Consider the following 17,192-nt stretch of genomic DNA (forward strand, 5'->3'; position numbering starts at 1 on the left):
TACATTAAACAAAAGGTAATTTTTCATACATCTTTAATTAATAAAAATATTTCACTACGTGTTTTTCCAATTTGTATCAAATAGTTGTAAAATATATCACAGAATAATGGAGCGGGTGTGGCGGCGGACGGTGGGTCTCCCCTCCCATGTTTTGGCAGGTAAAGAGTGTTTATCTGTTTTCTTGACGCTTTCTTCGTGGCCCTCATGAATGATAGGCTCATAACTCCGTGGATATTTGCTCTAATGAATAGTCTGCTCGTAACGCCTTAGTGTGTCCTCTACAACCCGGAATACTGTAAGTAAATAAAAAAACAAGATTTGTCAATAACAGACGCCATTTCAATCTATTTTCCTGCGAAGTGTTAGTGGCTGGTGTGTGGAGAGTGTTGTGCCCCAGGCATTGGTGGTGAGTAGTGTGTGTGGCTGCAGGTGGGCGTGTGTGTATAGGACGCCTGTATGAGGAGGCCTGGGGCAATAAGGGCATCAGTGGTGGTGATGACGCCCTCAGAGTCTCTCCGCGCCCTGACTCACGCCCCTCCCTTGCTACACTGACACTCCACACACACTTTCACCCACACTGCTCTTACCACATCAGGCCGAATAGTTACTCTTTATTTAGGCGTCGTTTAAGTGTTTTGGTACATGTGAGAGTAGGAGATAAGCCTCCCCTTTACATTTCGTACAGCGGTGCATGATGCATTGGTGCCAGGGCCAGCCAGGGGGAACTGTCACCATCCCAGGCTCAGGATAGGTCAGTCAGTTATCCTTGTACTTTCATAAACATGTGAAGGAAGGAAGACATTGAAGTTTTATAAGTTCCTTCTCTTTAAATGAATTGAGGCTTGTATAATGTGGAGGTCAGGATGCTAAGTACCACTGACTACTAATTTTACTTAGATCATCATTTCCTTTCTTATTTGACATTTAGAGTGGCTGCTGTACTGTTCAATTGTCAGGAAAGATAACAATGGACACAAAGACCATTAAGCATTGTGTGCCTACACAATGTGTAATAGCCAACACAAACATCATCTTTTGTTGTCTTCGTCTGATGTTAATTTGTATTTCAATACTGAAATGAAATTTTGCATTCAGTTCAATTTTCCTGACTTTGAAGACTAACTGTATAGAAATTAGTTTCTGGTGAGTCAAACCTTTCAAAAGAAAGTATTTTTATTTATTTATTTTATTTTTTTTTTTTTTTTTATTCCTCAAATTTTACATTATAAGGTCTTACAGAGAAATAATATGCATAAGATAATGCATTTTACTAATTAAAAGGTCGTGAAGAAGTCCTTGGCATATCACCATGACCACTAAGGCTGACCAATGCACAGACTGCCTTCTCCTGCCATCACCAGTTGTTGAGTACAGATTGGTGGTTGTGTGTATAGTGATTGTGTGTCCCATCCTTGAAACTTAGTCCTTTTTTTGTACAATAATTTTTCTACTAGTTTCCTCCTTGGTTCACTTGTCAAGGATGGAGACAGCTGATCTTCACACCATTCTTGTGTTGGGTCCTTACATCAGAGTGACCTGCAGACACCAACAGCACATATACACACACTACACTTGTAATTGCCTTGCCAACAAATATACACACACTACTCTTGTAATTGCCTTGCCAACAAATATACACACACTACACTTGTAATTGCCTTGCCAACAAATATACACACACTACACTTGTAATTGCCTTGCCAGCACATTTACACACTACACTTGTGATTGCCCTACCAACACATATACACACACTACACTTGTGAGTACCATGCAAGCACATATACACACACTACACTTGTAATTGCCTTGCCAACACATGCAGTGGCTCAAGGTTTTGCATGGGTGTTATCTGCTTCATTTTTTTAAAGCCAATTATTCTGAGTTTTTTAGATATATTAATCTGTGTTCCAGGTTTATTACATATCTATAAATTTATTTGACTTTGTAGGCATTTATGTTTTTAATTACTATACAAGGAGATTATGTTTATCATGTGTGAATGAAAAGGTATGAAAATATTACGACTATTTTCAGTAAAAAATACACCCATTATTAGAGTTCTTAACCCCTTCAATAATGGGACACATTTTTACCTTAGCAATTGTGTGTGAATAGACCATTTTATTGACATCAGTAAGGATCTATAGAGGTCAGAAGATCAATGGCTGCAGTCTTCACTATTTTTGTCCCCACGTAAGTTTCTGAAGCTGCATAAAATCACCAAATAGCAACCAGAATGAATATGGAAACATGTCATGGTACTGAAGAGGTTAAATTATCAGGTTTAGATATGACAGTAAAAGTAGGAAGATACTCAACTAATTTAAGCCTTTGAGAATAAAAAGTATCTATTCTATGACTGTGCTAGGACTATAGGGTGCTCAAACCATGAACTGACCCAAGCCATCTTATTCAGTGATGAAGCAATGTCCAGCCCTGCCCATTAAGAAAAACAATTAAGCTTATCAAAAATACAGCATTTGTTTTTATCAGCCACATCCTGTCTGCTGCCCTCTACAACCTCTCACCTTACTTCATTGTTGTGAAAGAGCAGGGTTCACCTCTTATGACTCCTCATACTTCTGCTATAAACTTTCCAGTATATTTTAATGCAGTGTATTAGATTTTATTCACATTTCAAGCTCAGATACTTGCAGTGGACAGTAGTTAGTTACTGCTCTTCTTACTATAATTATGATAGTGTTAGCTAAGAATTCATTTTCACCTGGCAGAACTGAACATAAAGAATGGTGTAATTCTTAATAGAAATACTTTGATGCTTATTGGTGTTTATCAGTATAAGAATTTTTTTTTTTTTTTTTTTTTTTTTTAATGTAAGACAGATATCTAGAGAACATGTCAATCAGTTCCTAGACACCTTGATAGATTCTTTAGAGATAGTCGAAAAAACAGTGGTTATTAAGGTGCGTCATTTGTGTTACTGATCCGGCTTGTATTATATGGCTGTATGTACATAACAACCTAAAATATTTTGATCTAGATATTATATGGGTTATTTTTCAACCTCAGCCTATGTATATGTACTTGAATTATCACAGTTCTGTAATGTCATGTCTAACTATATGAAGTACTCAGAGCACAAACTGTTCCTACTGAGGCCTTGCACCACAGTGAAGTAAGCATTGCAGCGACATTTCGTTTTTGTAACTTAAGGTTCGGAACAATCCCATGCCATGACTACCATTGCCAAGGTCTAGTTTTAATGTTTAAGTTTTCATCATTTCAGAGCTTTGTGTTTATTTCATAATGACTGTCATGAGGCAAATTGTTCTGTTAAAGTTAGGTTTGGGTATGTTTAGTTAATAGGAACATTTTCACAGTATCATAGTGTGTGTCCATAGACAGTTGTGCATGATGTACTTGCAACATATACTCTAATTTCCCCTTTTGTTTTCCCTATGGCCAACAGGCATGAAGTCAGGTGGAAAATCAGATTTTTTGAGATTATTGATTTTGATGAGGCAGTGTACGTCTTGATTTTACCTGTCCATTAAGAAGAAAACGTTGTGATACAGTACATATTATTCTTAGGAAAGGAAGATTGTGATATACACTATATTCTGAGAAATAGTGCTTTTAGAAGGATTAACATAAAACTTTGGATGATTTAAGGATCTTTGATAAAAATGTTATGTAAAAAATGGTTAGAGTTCATGCTTTTATTGTCCATTAGATAACACTTCTTTCCTATACACATTATTTTTCTCCACACACACACACAAACACACAAACACACACAGGCCCTGTAAAACTACAACTAGGTAAATACAACTAGGTAAATACACACACACACACACACACACACACACACACACACACACACACACACACACACACACACACACACATATATATATATATATATATATATATATATATATATATATATATATATATATATATATATATATATATATATATATATATATATATATATATATATATATATATATGAATTCCAATGATAAAAGACTAGTCTTCGAAACATGCACCAATCAGTCAGTGTAGTGTCTGATATTGTTAGTCCTTCCCCAGATGAAATATAAAGTTGGGTGAGAGAGGAAGGCAGTGGCAAACAACAGTGAGGTGGCCCTACATCCTGATTACCCACTTGCCAGGCCAGTTGAGTTGCCAAGCTTTGTATGGTTGCCAGAAAAACCTTGAGATCATTTTGTACTCAACACTATCAAAGGGAATAGTTATTGAGAATTATAAGGGATTGTAATAGTTTCCATTATTTTTACAGGACAATAGAAGCAGCTTAACATGCATCTACTTAGTAGTTGCCAGATTCTGCCTTTTCACTTAGGGAATACTTCCTCTTGCCGTGTTGACCATACTTCCTCTGGCAGAAGTGACTGCTTCTGTAGCGTCACTTTTGGCTCAGCGCTGCTCACCTTAACCACTAGTTTTGTTGAAGGTGTGATGGGAACAGGTGTTGCACTGAGAATTGAGTCATAATATTCATTACTAACATTTTTATTAGTTTGTTTTTTTATTTTTTATTTATTTATTTTTTCAGAGGATATACATATTGGGATGTAGGAGGGCCAGTGAGAGTCAGAGCTTCCCACCAAATAAGGCGCATGTCACCAAGGTGTAAATACGGCGGCCAAACAGAAAGAGTTTGGCCACACACAAAATAAGGAGTAAGATCAGGTAAGACAGATCCTTTTTATAAACCATGTTGCAAATCATTGTTTAATGTAACTTAGACAGGACAGCTACATTGTTTGTCATTTTGGGTGTGTAATTGGTTTAGGACAGGTTGTAAAAATAACAATAGGAAAATGTAAAGAAGTAAAATCTCAAAGTCAGTGCTGTGAAAGTTCCAAACCTCAAAAATCCAATTTACCCACAGTGATGTCTCAAAAACAGTTTTCAATTCCTTAAATTTCAAACATTTTCTCATCTTTATATGGTTTCACATCTATCTAACATTAGATTCTGGTCACATTGGCAGTCATCATGCACACCTTTAAGCACTCCAATTTATCTTTCTGCTTGAGCATACATATACATAAATGTGTGTGTGTGTGATCAATTTATTTTTGTAAAACGTGCAAAGTCTTGCTTTTTGTGACTATCATTGTCAAAAAAAAACATTCAATGGAAATAACTGTAATAAAAAGTATGTTATTTATAATAGATTCTCTCTCTCTCTCTCTCTCTCTCTCTCTCTCTCTCTCTCTCTCTCTCTCTCTCTCTCTCTCTCTCTCTCTCTCTCTCTCTCTCTCTCTCTCTCTCTCTCAGTTCTTATTGGATGTCAGTTGTCTTGTAATTTAAGATAGCTACTGATGATCTGTCATCTCTTTGTGTTTAATGAGGCACTTTCACCACATGATACTTGCATTTTGTCTCTCATATGCTGGATAGATAATAGATGGAAAATAAGAGAAACAGTAGGTAAGACAGACAGAAAGCTTGATGCAGTTGTAATGCATGTTTGCATTTGTTTCCAGGGCTACAACCTAGAGGATGCCTCTCCTAAAACGGGTGGTGTCACCCGTGCACGTGTCACGGGTGCCACTAGTGGAGGAGTGGGTAACTGACGAGAATGGACGTGTTTACGCTGCCCTGCTGCCAGCTACATTCCAGCCACAGGACCTGGAAGCCTTCACTAACCTCACTCTTGCAAACTTGATTACTCAAGTATGATTCTGTCTTGTAACAAAGTGCATTCAATTATATTCAAGTATTTAAGCAATACATATAGCTAAAACTTTATATAGCAAAAGTAGTAAACAAGTAGCAATAATGTAAAGACATGCTGTGGGTTGGTTTTATGATTTTAAGAGTAGTAATTTCCCACTTAAGATGCTAGGAGTTTTTCTTGTGATTTTATTTCAAGAGAGGATTCAGCTGACTTTGGTTGACTCTAACCCTAAGTGGTGATGAGTCCTTCACTTGGAACATGTAAAGGGTAGTGTATTAATTACTTTGTAGTATACATTGTTTACTTAAAGAAAGTCATGACAGACCTCATTTGGTACTCTGTAAGGCAGTTCCTGATGTTCTTGTCATGACAGGCTAGACAGAACACCTCATGACACCTAGACCCTAGAACATCAAGAATGGAGAAGGGTTTCCACTCCTCTTTGCTTTATTTGATATTCTCTCTCTCTCTCTCTCTCTCTCTCTCTCTCTCTCTCTCTCTCTCTCTCTCTCTCTCTCTCTCTCTCTCTCTCTCTCTGTGTGTGTGTGTGTGTGTGTGTGTGTGTCAGGTGGACTACTAATTGCTCCTATATGAACTAGGTGTATTGCTTACTTTTCTCTGTTTTATTCAGCCTCTTTTTTTTCCTTACTGTTTAATAGGAAGTGTTTTACCCATTATTAAAAACTGTTCGATTAATAGTAACATTTCATCACATTTTCAGCTTTCATCTCTGTCTCGACATGCTGAAGATTTATTTGGGGAAATGATTGCAGAATCAACAGCTATTCTTAACCGCACAGTCTCCTTGCAAGGCAGAGTTGACAAGCTCTCAGTGAAAGTCAAGAATTTAGATAGCAATGTTGAAGAAGGTAATGATATAAAATACGTGAAAAATCTGACCCCTACTTGTGTGTGTATATTGGAGGAAAGTTTTGCTAGAGAAGGTTTATGGTCAAGGTTTACTAATGAGATAAGCAGTTATTAAAAAAGATAGGGAATTTATAGGAAATTTAATGGTTATGCAGACTTACTTTTTTTAGTAGTTTATTCATCTTTCTTGTGTCATGGTGAGGGCTGATAGCCTCTGCTACTCATAACCTTCTCCACCTTTCCTAGCATGAGATCTTGAATTTGGTTCACTCCTTTAGTCTTGACAGTAGAAATGGGTATATATCTGACTGATATAATGGAGACTATACAGGATTGAGTGTGTAACATTCACTAAGAAGGGTTTACTTTTTTATTTATTATATTTATTTGTTTATTTTATTTTTTATCTATTTACTTATTTATTTATTTTTGTCAGTCAGATGTATTATAGATGGGTGAATAATGTGACTTCATTAGATGATAATTTCTTCACCAATAAGGAACATGTTAACGTGAAAGTATTTAAGATGATGTTTAAAAGTACAGCATTGAAAAATAAGACTAAAAATACCCAGATGAATAGAATTACTATGAAATAAGTGGACAAGTTAATTTCTGAACAAATTTCTCCTGTAATACAAAGTGTCTGTTCCATTCTTGGTATTTTCAGCCTTTTGCCTTCTGCTTGTAGCATGTGAATCCTTTTAATCATTCTCCAGCTTTCCTTTTGCACAATCTTAGTTCTTGCATCCTCAGATTAGTTGTTTCTGACACATGGACCAAGTCTCCATTCACTTCAGACTATTTTTTGTCCTTGTCAGAATATCTCAGCTCAGTGTTTATTGGCAAGGACTTATTTCCAGGACGTTTTGAGTGTGCTGTTATTGATAGATATGTAAGTGAATGGTGTTATGTTTACTTATTGTTTATCTGTTTATTTTTTTCAGTGTCATTACAAGACATCCACATGCGAAAAGCATTCAAATCTTCAACGTTATTTGATCAGCAAGTTGTGTCCAGAGATACCATTCCTGCTCCCATGTTAGAGACTTACCAAACTTGTGAGCAGCCACCTCCCTTACACCAGCTCAATCCTTACAGGTAAGAAGGTCTTGCATGAATAATTATCAGGCATAAACTAAACATATGAGTTGTTAGATTATAAGAGGTGTGTGTGTAAGAGACAGGCATATCGCCACACGGGTCGTGTCCCGCCTGAGAAAGCGGTCCCCGCAACACATACCCGGCCACTCGTCACACTTAGTTTTCATTTACCATTTTTTATGAAACAAAGCAAAAACCATTATATGTGTATAGAGCATTTTTTACTCAGCATCGCCCAAACTATCATATCCCTGAGTAAGTACCACAACTCGTGAAACACCCTGTATAGATCTGTTTTAATTTGTGGAAGGTTAGAGTGAAGTGAGGACTTATTATTCAGTGAAGTTGTATATGATGTGTCAAGCCAACCAGACTCTCCGGTTTCATAGATTAACTATTATGTTCACATTTTTACCTCTTGTCTTAATAGGGACGATGGCAAAGATGGGCTTAAGTTTTATACCGACCCATCTTACTTCTTCAATTTGTGGAGGGAGGAGATGACACAGGAGACTGAGAGGTTGAAACATGATAAGAAACAAAAGGTAATGTAAAAAGTTTTTGCATGTTTATTGTATATTGCTTTTAATATTGTTTTTCCACGTGTTTTAACAAATTGCAAGAAATCTTAGCATTAAATCTTCAAAGCTGTATTGAAATAGCTTTTATGGATGCTTGAATTTTTTTTAGTGTTGCATGGGTGTGTTTTGAGTGTATTTGTTTATTTCTTTTTTTATGTGTGGATAGACATCAGATTTTTTTGGTTTGGTAAATTTTTATCTTAACTGAATGCACAGAAAAACGTAGAACTGAAAGTAAAGATTTATTGCAGATTATTCATACCTCCACATATATTTTTATTTTTTAGCATGCACATGGAGGGGAGCACCAAAATGAGGCAAGTGTGTCAAACAGTGTGGGTGCATGGTTGACTTTGGGGCGGTTGGCTGTACAAGTCATTTATTATATGTTTATTTATAGGTTACAGCAGTTTTCTAATGCATGGTCATTTTGGCATTATTAACTTGTTATTGGACTGCATATTTATCTTTTTTTCTTACATAGATATACTTGTACATCTGCCAACAATTTTGGGATCCCCAAGTTTTCCTACAAAGTATTTGGGGAGGTGCTTCAGCAACGACTAGTATTGGGTTGTCTTAAGTAGCCCATTGTGGCTGACACTTGGCCTCATCACACTGCTCCTAACTCTTGCTTCCCAGCTCTTTGTTATTTTAGATTTTAATTTTATTTTACTGTGTTCATAACTTCTTTTTTTTTTTAAGTTTAGACATCTCAGTTTTATAGCTCAGGAATGGGGATCCTTTCAGTAGGATTTTTTGTGCTACCACATCATAGGGGAAAAATGAAATAGGTTCAAGTATGGTAGTTGGAAAATTGATTTTTTAGTTCCCTCAATGACAAAATTTAGATGCAGGGATGGAAAAGGTTTGTAGAATTAAAGGAATTGAATGAAGTGGAACTGAGAAAGCTGTTAGTTCAAGAACATGGTAGAGTGTTGGGTAAAATGGGCCTTGAGGATGTTTGAATGCAAATTCAACTTTTTATATATATGAAAGTGGAACAAACATTGAAAAATATATGCACTAAGAAAAGAATGTGCAAAAATAGATAGGATTCAGTATGTGCATTCTTTAAGGATTAAGTAATGTAATAATTTTGAAAGTGTAAAGAAACTTTACAAAGAAATTCATTATAATTCGACTACAAAAAGAAAAGTTGAATGCATATAGAATGTTTAGAGTAGATGGAAATATAGAGTATATTGACGAAAATACAAAGTAAAAGGAATGCCATCCACAACTATTGTTTGTTGGGAAAGGCATAAATGCTTCTTGGTGTAGGAATGTGTCATGCATAGATAGATACATCGATGGAGGTTTAAGAATAATGTGGCAGACTTTTCTGACACATTTAGTTAACTCCTAACTCGACGTAATCTATATTATATATTATTTGGGATGGCATTCACTTTGCTAGCTCAGATCCTGGTGGTAGTTGCTAGCTGTTGAGGATCTTTGTAAACCTAGGCTGTCATAAGTATAGAGTTGTAGTGATGACCACCAGCAAGGAGAAGTTCTTTACTTCACTAGTTCTAAATATTTCTGGATTGTTTTAAAACTTGTTTCATGTGTTTTGTAAATTATCAGCCTTTAAAAGGTTTTTGGATCTATATAAATCATTTGTTAATTTTGAAGATTACACTTTGGTCTTTCACTTTGCATTTTGTCTGGAGGAATGAGTTTTATTCTTCTAAGTGTTCCTTATTTGGTTGGTTAGTTAGTTTTTTTTTTTTGCAGTATTGGTTGGTCTGCATTATGTTTTGTCTTGGTTTTCAATAGAATTTCATTATGTTCGTATAGGTAATGTATTGTTTCACTCCTCATGCTGGATGATGTCTGTTTTCCAGAATTTTTTATGGTTTAACTATGGAATACGAAGGTGGCTCCCTCATGTTGTGTTAAGGTTTTGTGTGGTCGAGTTGTGTGGTCTTTTCATTCTAATCCAAAATATTATTTTAATGAGGTTGATTTCTTTTGAAAATATCTAGTTTTGACTTTTGAGTGGTTCATTCTCTCTCTCTCTCTCTCTCTCTCTCTCTCTCTCTCTCTCTCTCTCTCTCTCTCTCTCTCTCTCTCTCTCTCTCTCTCTCTCTCTCTCTCTCTCTCTCTCTCTCTCTCTCTCTCTCTCTCTCTCTCTCTCTCTCTCTCTCTCTCTCTCTCTCTCTCTCTCTCTGACAGGATGGACAACTGTTCTGTTTTTAGATCTTTTTCTTTTCATCATCCACTGTACTGGACATTGGCTAAAGAAACTAGAGGCCTGGCATATCTGGTACTGATCGTGCAGAATTAATGCTGGCTAAGTTACCATTTAGGTCTAGATGACAGACTTGAGAAATATCTTGGTTATTAATTTGGGTTGCTATGCTCTCAAATATCCTAATTATTTCTGGGCTGTTTTCTTCAAGTGGTCAGCTATTTCTGCTTGTGATTTCTTGTCACTTGCTTGTATTGCAGGAAATGGTACAAATTTAAATGGTAAATAATTTTGGGTGTAAGTTGGCCATATTATATTTGGAGATATGTAAATACCTTGAAAAATTCTTGACCTTATGATTCAGTTTTGCTTTTACAAGCACTTAATTAACTGTATACTCATATTTTATCAATTGCTTTTGAGTTAGGATAGAAATTAATGATTACTTTAGAACTATGATACAATTAAATGAATCTTTCTCATACATATGAGTGAGTGAACCATCCAAGAATATCCTGCTCAGTATTTGATTTGGGTCATTCGTTTGTGTGAAACATCAACATTTTATTGTTAGAAGCCTACACTGATTTACATCATTTGAGAACATTTGCTGTACCAAAGGTCATACACTTAGTTATCATTCAGGTTTGAAATCATAGATGAATAAAAGAAACAATTGAAATAAAAGGAATAAAAGGATTGTCATAAGTACACTCAATGGTTTTTTGATCAAATATGAGAAGAAAAGTCAACTGGTATTTACATATAGTGTCTGCTTGCTAGTAAAATAATCTTGCTGAATTTTATGCTGACCATTTTCAGCACATTTTTCCAATTATACACTGGAGGGGTGTATAATACAGAACTTCACAGCTCTGTTCTTCAAGCATTGTTATCTGTTGCCTTGTAATTTGATTTGTCAGGCTTCATTTACTCTGGTCAATTATGTATCTGCTATTATTTTGTGGAATTGTGTATGATGAATAGCAAGACTATTATAGGTCAAAGACAGTTATCATACTGAAATTATGCAATGTATTATCATACTTTGTTATTGTATTGACATTCTAGATGAAGGTTGATTGTTTTGTGTGATTTAACTTGAGTTTTAGTTCTAGTTACTATTAAAAGTTTGATATGTGTGATTTTTCCAATAGTTATAATTTTGTGTACCCTCTCACATTCTTAACCATGTCTTTAGCTTGTTTCATGGAGCAAGTTGCATCCCTCTGAATGATTAAACATGATCCCTTACTAACAGCCAAGCAAACCCAAAGGAGATGGGAGAAATAAGAGTAAAAAGGTTCCAAGGATGGCTTCCAATACCCGTGAAAGACAAAAACAATTGGCAATCGCACATGGTGAATACATTGCTTCCCAGCCTCAGTATAGGACTCCTCCATCCCAGATCAATGAGGTTTGTAATTATTGTTTTACTCAAAAGTTATGATGTTAGTATGTAATTGCATGCAACCACTGCTGCTGAAGAATTTGATCTTTACATTTTCCTTTTAGATAAGAGGAAAGTTATAAAGTACTTTTTTTAGTGTACTTTTGTATGGTGTTGGTGTTAATTTTACTGTTCTAATGATTTTGCTTTATTGTTAGGGTATATATGATGAGTCAGTAGGAATGAATGCAACAGATGGGCGGCCACTCAGACCTAGCAGCATAGAGCTTCGTGGCCACTGCGGCAACTCACATCCCACGGTACACACATAATGCTTTTCACCACCCCTCTGTCTCTTTCTCTCTTTATCTCTCTCCCTCTAAGGATTTTTTGTCAAAATACAGATTACTTTTTTGTAGCATTACGCAAGTTTTTTTCTCTTGCAGATTTTTCTTTAGTACTTTTTTATGCCATTATTGTGTGTTCTGCTTTACGTTCAAGGCAGAACTTCTTAGGTCATTTCTAAAAAGTAAGGCGATCATTTTATCACATTGAGCATTGTGAGATTAAATTGTTATCTAATGGTGTTCCTGTCTATATTAATTGATAGTATTTGTATTTCTCTTTATTGAATTAATAGACCATCAAATTACAGGAATCCATGTATGGCACAAATTCCCATGCTTATTCTCCAACGCACGAAACAAACCAAGCTGCACCACCATCCGAACACCCTGAATACCCACCTCCTTACCAAGACCAATACTCAGACTACCCACCTCCTCCCTACACTCCTGATGGTGCTGTCTCCCAAGGTCAGTGCCTTACTGCCATTCTTTTCCTTTCCAATTTATTAAATAAATATCTCTGCAAAAATTAGTAGAGAAAGTTAGAGAGGCCAGTGTACAGCAGCAGATTCATAGATACTGCTTCTGCTGATGACCAAAGTAAATATATGGCCAGTATTGACTGTTACATTATGTAAATAGTGTATAGAAAAAGTATGTGTATGTGTGTTATGGATACCAGTCAAACCTCATAACATGACAGGAAAGAAAATCTGCATATTCCATCTTTAGATTGTTAATTAATAATATCCTAAGTTAGTTCTGTGTTGTTACTTTTGAATTCATATTACCTCCACATTACAGGTAGCACTCCTAGTCGTTCTGGTCCGCGAGCACTCGCTGGCCGCCCTATGCAACCTCCACCAGACCCACCCAGCAATAGTAACACACCAACTCCTCCTGGTGGCTCACACAGTGGTACACCAACTCGTTTGCGAGGGCCCTCTCAAGGGCGTGAGTTCTTGCCTCCACCACCTCCTCCACCAGCTGACCGACAGGTATTGAAACTAGAAATTATTATTAATATCTCTTTATTCTTAATATTCATAGTTTTCATAAAATACTTCGTATTCATGCTTTAGATGTTTTATACAGGAGAGGACACAAAAAATGTGGAATGTTAATATTAGAAAGTGTGTAGGTTGAAGAAAAGACATGGTAAAATCACCATTTTTATTTAAACTCTTGTAATGTTTTGGGACGAACATAATCCCATCCTCATATGCTGAAACACACCAATGAAACACATGCAGAGAGTGAGTGAGGGGACTTGTACACCCTCTAAAGATCCCAAGACAAAGAGGTCCTTGATAACAAAAACATCTTTTATTTACCCTAGCCCTAATAACCTATATCTATCAAATTATGGAAAACATTTTTTATTAGCTTTTATAAATAACTTTCTTGTTTACTCTGTACAAATGACTTTACCTATATTAGAATTGTGTGGATCAGGCAGGTTTGATAGATATTATATGCTAGGGTACATTAAACATGTTTTTGTCCAGGACCTTTTTGTCCCAGGATCTTTGAAGGGTGTACAAGTGTTTGTGTGTGTATATATATATATATATATATATATATATATATATATATATATATATATATATATATATATATATATATATATATATATATAGATAGATAGATAGATAGATAGATAGATAGATAGATAGATAGATATATTGTAATATTTTTGTAAATCTTGCAGCAGCAGCCTCCCATGGAGAACATGACTGGAGGTGTAGCAACAATGTCACCAGGACCAGGTCGCCATGCTCAGCCTGCATTCAATCATGAACCTGACCTGCCTCCTCCTCCACCAACTCCAGACAAAAGTGGAGAACCAGAACCCCCACCACCCTCACCCCCACCACCTCCTCCTGTGGCTCCAATCCAGCCAGTAGGACAGATGGTAGGGGCTTCACCCCCACCATCACCACCACCTCTGGTACCAAATGGCAATGCTCCAGGAGCACCACCTCCACCACCCATGCCGCCACTTATAATTGGGGTAAGAAATTGTCTAAAATAAGAAATTACTTATTTTTGTGTTCATTCTTGTAGTTCCTTATAAACAGAGTATTGGCAGGTATAATAAACAATTTTACATAAAACTGTCATGTCATGGCAGTGATGCCAACACAATTTTCCAGTGTCATATTCCAGAAACAAACATTTGGTGGCTTTCTTCTCTTAGAAATATGCAAAGAAGCAGAAAAGGATGTGCACTCCTCATAATGTTGTCTGGGGTGTGAAAGAAAATAATCTGTTATAGTTTGGGTGTTGGGAAGATACTTGAAGTGAAATGTGTATATTATGTATGTATGCACCTGTGAATGTTACAGCTATAAATGGAAAGAAGAGAGTGAAGATTTGGAACTTTTAGGGTGATGTGAATGACCTTAAAAAGAAAATTTAGATAGGGAGAAGGATAGTCTTTTTAATGAACGAAATAAGATGTCAAATGATAGCAAAGTGGACAAGATGGGAAAAATTGGGATAGGAGATTGAGAGAAAATTTGCTGATCGATAAGGAAACGTTATGAAAGGGTGATGAGGATTTTAAGGAATATGTGCTGTGATATGGAAGGATAAACTGAAAATTGAAATGGAAAGGATAATTGTGTTGGAGTGACATTAGTTGATCACACAGAACAAGCATTCCACCATGATTAAGTGCAAGCTAAACCCTTCAGTACTGAAACACATTTTTATTATGAATTCTTTCTGTATTTAGACAATTTTATTTACATTAGGAAGGGTCTGTGGAGGTCACAAGATTAATGGCCAGAGTCTTCACTATTTTAACCCCGACATAAGTTTCTGAAGCTGTATAGGATCACCAATTATTAAGCTGAATAGGTATGAAAACACTCATCATGTGAGATCAACTAAATATTGTGATTTGTCAGATGGTTCTCTCTCTCTCTCTCTCTCTCTCTCTCTCTCTCTCTCTCTCTCTCTCTCTCTCTCTCTCTCTCTCTCTCTCTCTCTCTCTCATATTATAAAACCTAGGGGAATATTTAATAGAGAAGTTCTGTATGCATGCAAGAAAAGTATTGTGTGATATAATAATCTATCTCATACCCACAGTCTCAAACTGTACTGAACAAACCCCGGAAAGTAGAGAAGAAAGTTCTTCCTCCTATTGAAGTTAATGGTAGAAGTGAACTATTGAAGGCAATTAGAGAAGGTAAGCAAAATATTATTACTTTAATGTAAAGTTCAATAAGAAACATTAGTATATAATTGCTTTTAGAATAATGGTTACTCAAATCAAGCAATTCAGCAGCAGTACTAATTTTCATTCCCACTTGTCACATAAAATTATCCAGAAATTAAGCACACAACTACAATATAACTTTCAATTCATATGACAATTTAATTCTCACTGTAATTAAGGTAGGATTGAAGTTCACAAATGCAAGGAATATTCATTGACTATGTAAGTCAGTCTTCAAAACAACCAGGTGGCCGAGATGTGTTTAGTAATTTTCTTGTGATTTTACACCTTGTAGTTGTTACTGTGTATTCTTTGAAAGATAACTGAAAAAAATAATAAATAAATGATAATGTCTAGCCAAGAATGGTCTTTAGAAGATTCAAGGATTAGCAGTATTGAAATTCTGTCAAAGATTATGTTTTTACTTCATACAAAAACCTCCATTGCAGGCATTCAGCTGCGTCCCCGCGTAGATGATGTGAAGACAAAACCCAAGGAAGACCCTGACAGCATTGATGTTGCCTCTATTTTACAGAGAAGATTTGCTTTTGAAGTCAGTGACAGTGAATCATCATCTGATAGTGAATCTGATAGTGATCAATGGGATGAAACCAGTGCATAGAATAATTAATGAATATTGAGTCTCCCAGAACTGTTAGGACATAAGCTTAAATAACAGATTTTTGGGAGTCGGGAAACTGCCTTTACATTAGAACGTAAAGCTTGCTAAGACGCTGAAATGCAGCAACCATAAGCATTGCTGATGTTCATTTCATTTTTGGCAACAGTTTTAGGAAGTGTACATTTTTCAACCCTAGGATGATATTACTGTACATAATGAAGGTAGTGTATGAAATTTATTATGAATTTTCCTTGTATTAATCAATGTTAAGATGGCTAAGTATGGCCCTGAATGTACGCTTTCAAATTAACGTGAACAGCAGAATAAATCCAGAAAGTGAGTCCTATGGCTTGGAAGTGTCACCTGATTACAGTGGATGGAAATTAATCCCATGTTCAACAGCACTTGGTGCTATGGCAGACACTGTTAACCATGCAAAGGAATTACAGTTAAATGTAAGTACTGAAATCCAAGCACAGCCCAATAGAAGAGTTCCAATACTCTCAAATAGTCATGGAGGCTACTAATTCAAAATTATTGCTGCTACCCCACAAAAAGCAAAAAGTTGTAGGCTTTTTGCCTTGTCATGGAGAATATATGTAATCCTTTATCAACATTTGTATAGTAGTTCCTTTCTTATATATGCTTCATTTATGTGATACCATGTTATTGTGCTGTCAGTAGCTACAAATTTGTTATGTATAAATTACTGGGTTATATTAAGTTATATTTCCAAAGATATCATGTTTATTATATATATAGAATTTATACTTCTAATTTTCCTATTTTTATTTACATCTGCAGTGATGATTATGTGGGCTTGAGTAAAACCTCAAAACTTTTGTACAAGTTGAGTTAGTGAAGTATTGTGAAGTCTTCAAACTTGCAGTTCTCTTGTATGCAGAAATAATAAACCATTAATATGCTTGAAATAAGATTAATTTTGATTTTGCACCTTAAAGTAATTTGTAGTCTTACCTACTTTGTCACCGGTTGAAATATTAAGTGTGTCAACAATTTTTAGTAAAAAAGATTTTCATTAATCAAGAGAAGACTTTTTAGGAGTGTTCTATCTTCCAATGCAAGTCAGTGAACAAGTTAAAATTGCATGAATGACAATCTTTCATAATTCTTTCTCTCTGAAAACTACAATACCAATTCTGACCAGCCAAACA

General features: G+C 35.7%; 1 protein-coding gene across 11 annotated transcripts; it reads left to right on the forward strand.

Annotated features, from left to right (window-relative positions):
• The first annotated feature begins 91 nt into the window (after positions 1-91).
• Positions 92-16,949, forward strand: LOC123504293 (wiskott-Aldrich syndrome protein family member 2-like). Of its 11 annotated transcripts, none has more exons than XM_045254703.1 (14): positions 92-158; positions 4,547-4,683; positions 5,487-5,676; positions 6,402-6,549; positions 7,498-7,651; positions 8,085-8,199; positions 8,523-8,552; positions 11,694-11,849; positions 12,041-12,142; positions 12,478-12,637; positions 12,974-13,167; positions 13,881-14,183; positions 15,266-15,365; positions 15,845-16,949. In XM_045254703.1, the coding sequence occupies exons 3-14, from the start codon at positions 5,503-5,505 to the stop codon at positions 16,015-16,017; spliced, it is 1,809 nt and encodes a 602-aa protein (XP_045110638.1). In that variant the 5' UTR covers positions 92-158; positions 4,547-4,683; positions 5,487-5,502; the 3' UTR covers positions 16,018-16,949. The 11 variants fall into 11 exon arrangements, with proteins under 11 accessions (XP_045110638.1, XP_045110643.1, XP_045110637.1 ...); XM_045254708.1 differs by having other exon boundaries at positions 123-295; positions 13,884-14,183; XM_045254702.1 differs by having other exon boundaries at positions 124-295.
• The last annotated feature ends 243 nt before the right edge of the window (positions 16,950-17,192 follow it).

The sequence above is a fragment of the Portunus trituberculatus genome, chromosome 15, assembly GCF_017591435.1.
Source record: "Portunus trituberculatus isolate SZX2019 chromosome 15, ASM1759143v1, whole genome shotgun sequence".
Classification (NCBI taxonomy): Eukaryota; Metazoa; Arthropoda; class Malacostraca; order Decapoda; family Portunidae; genus Portunus; species Portunus trituberculatus.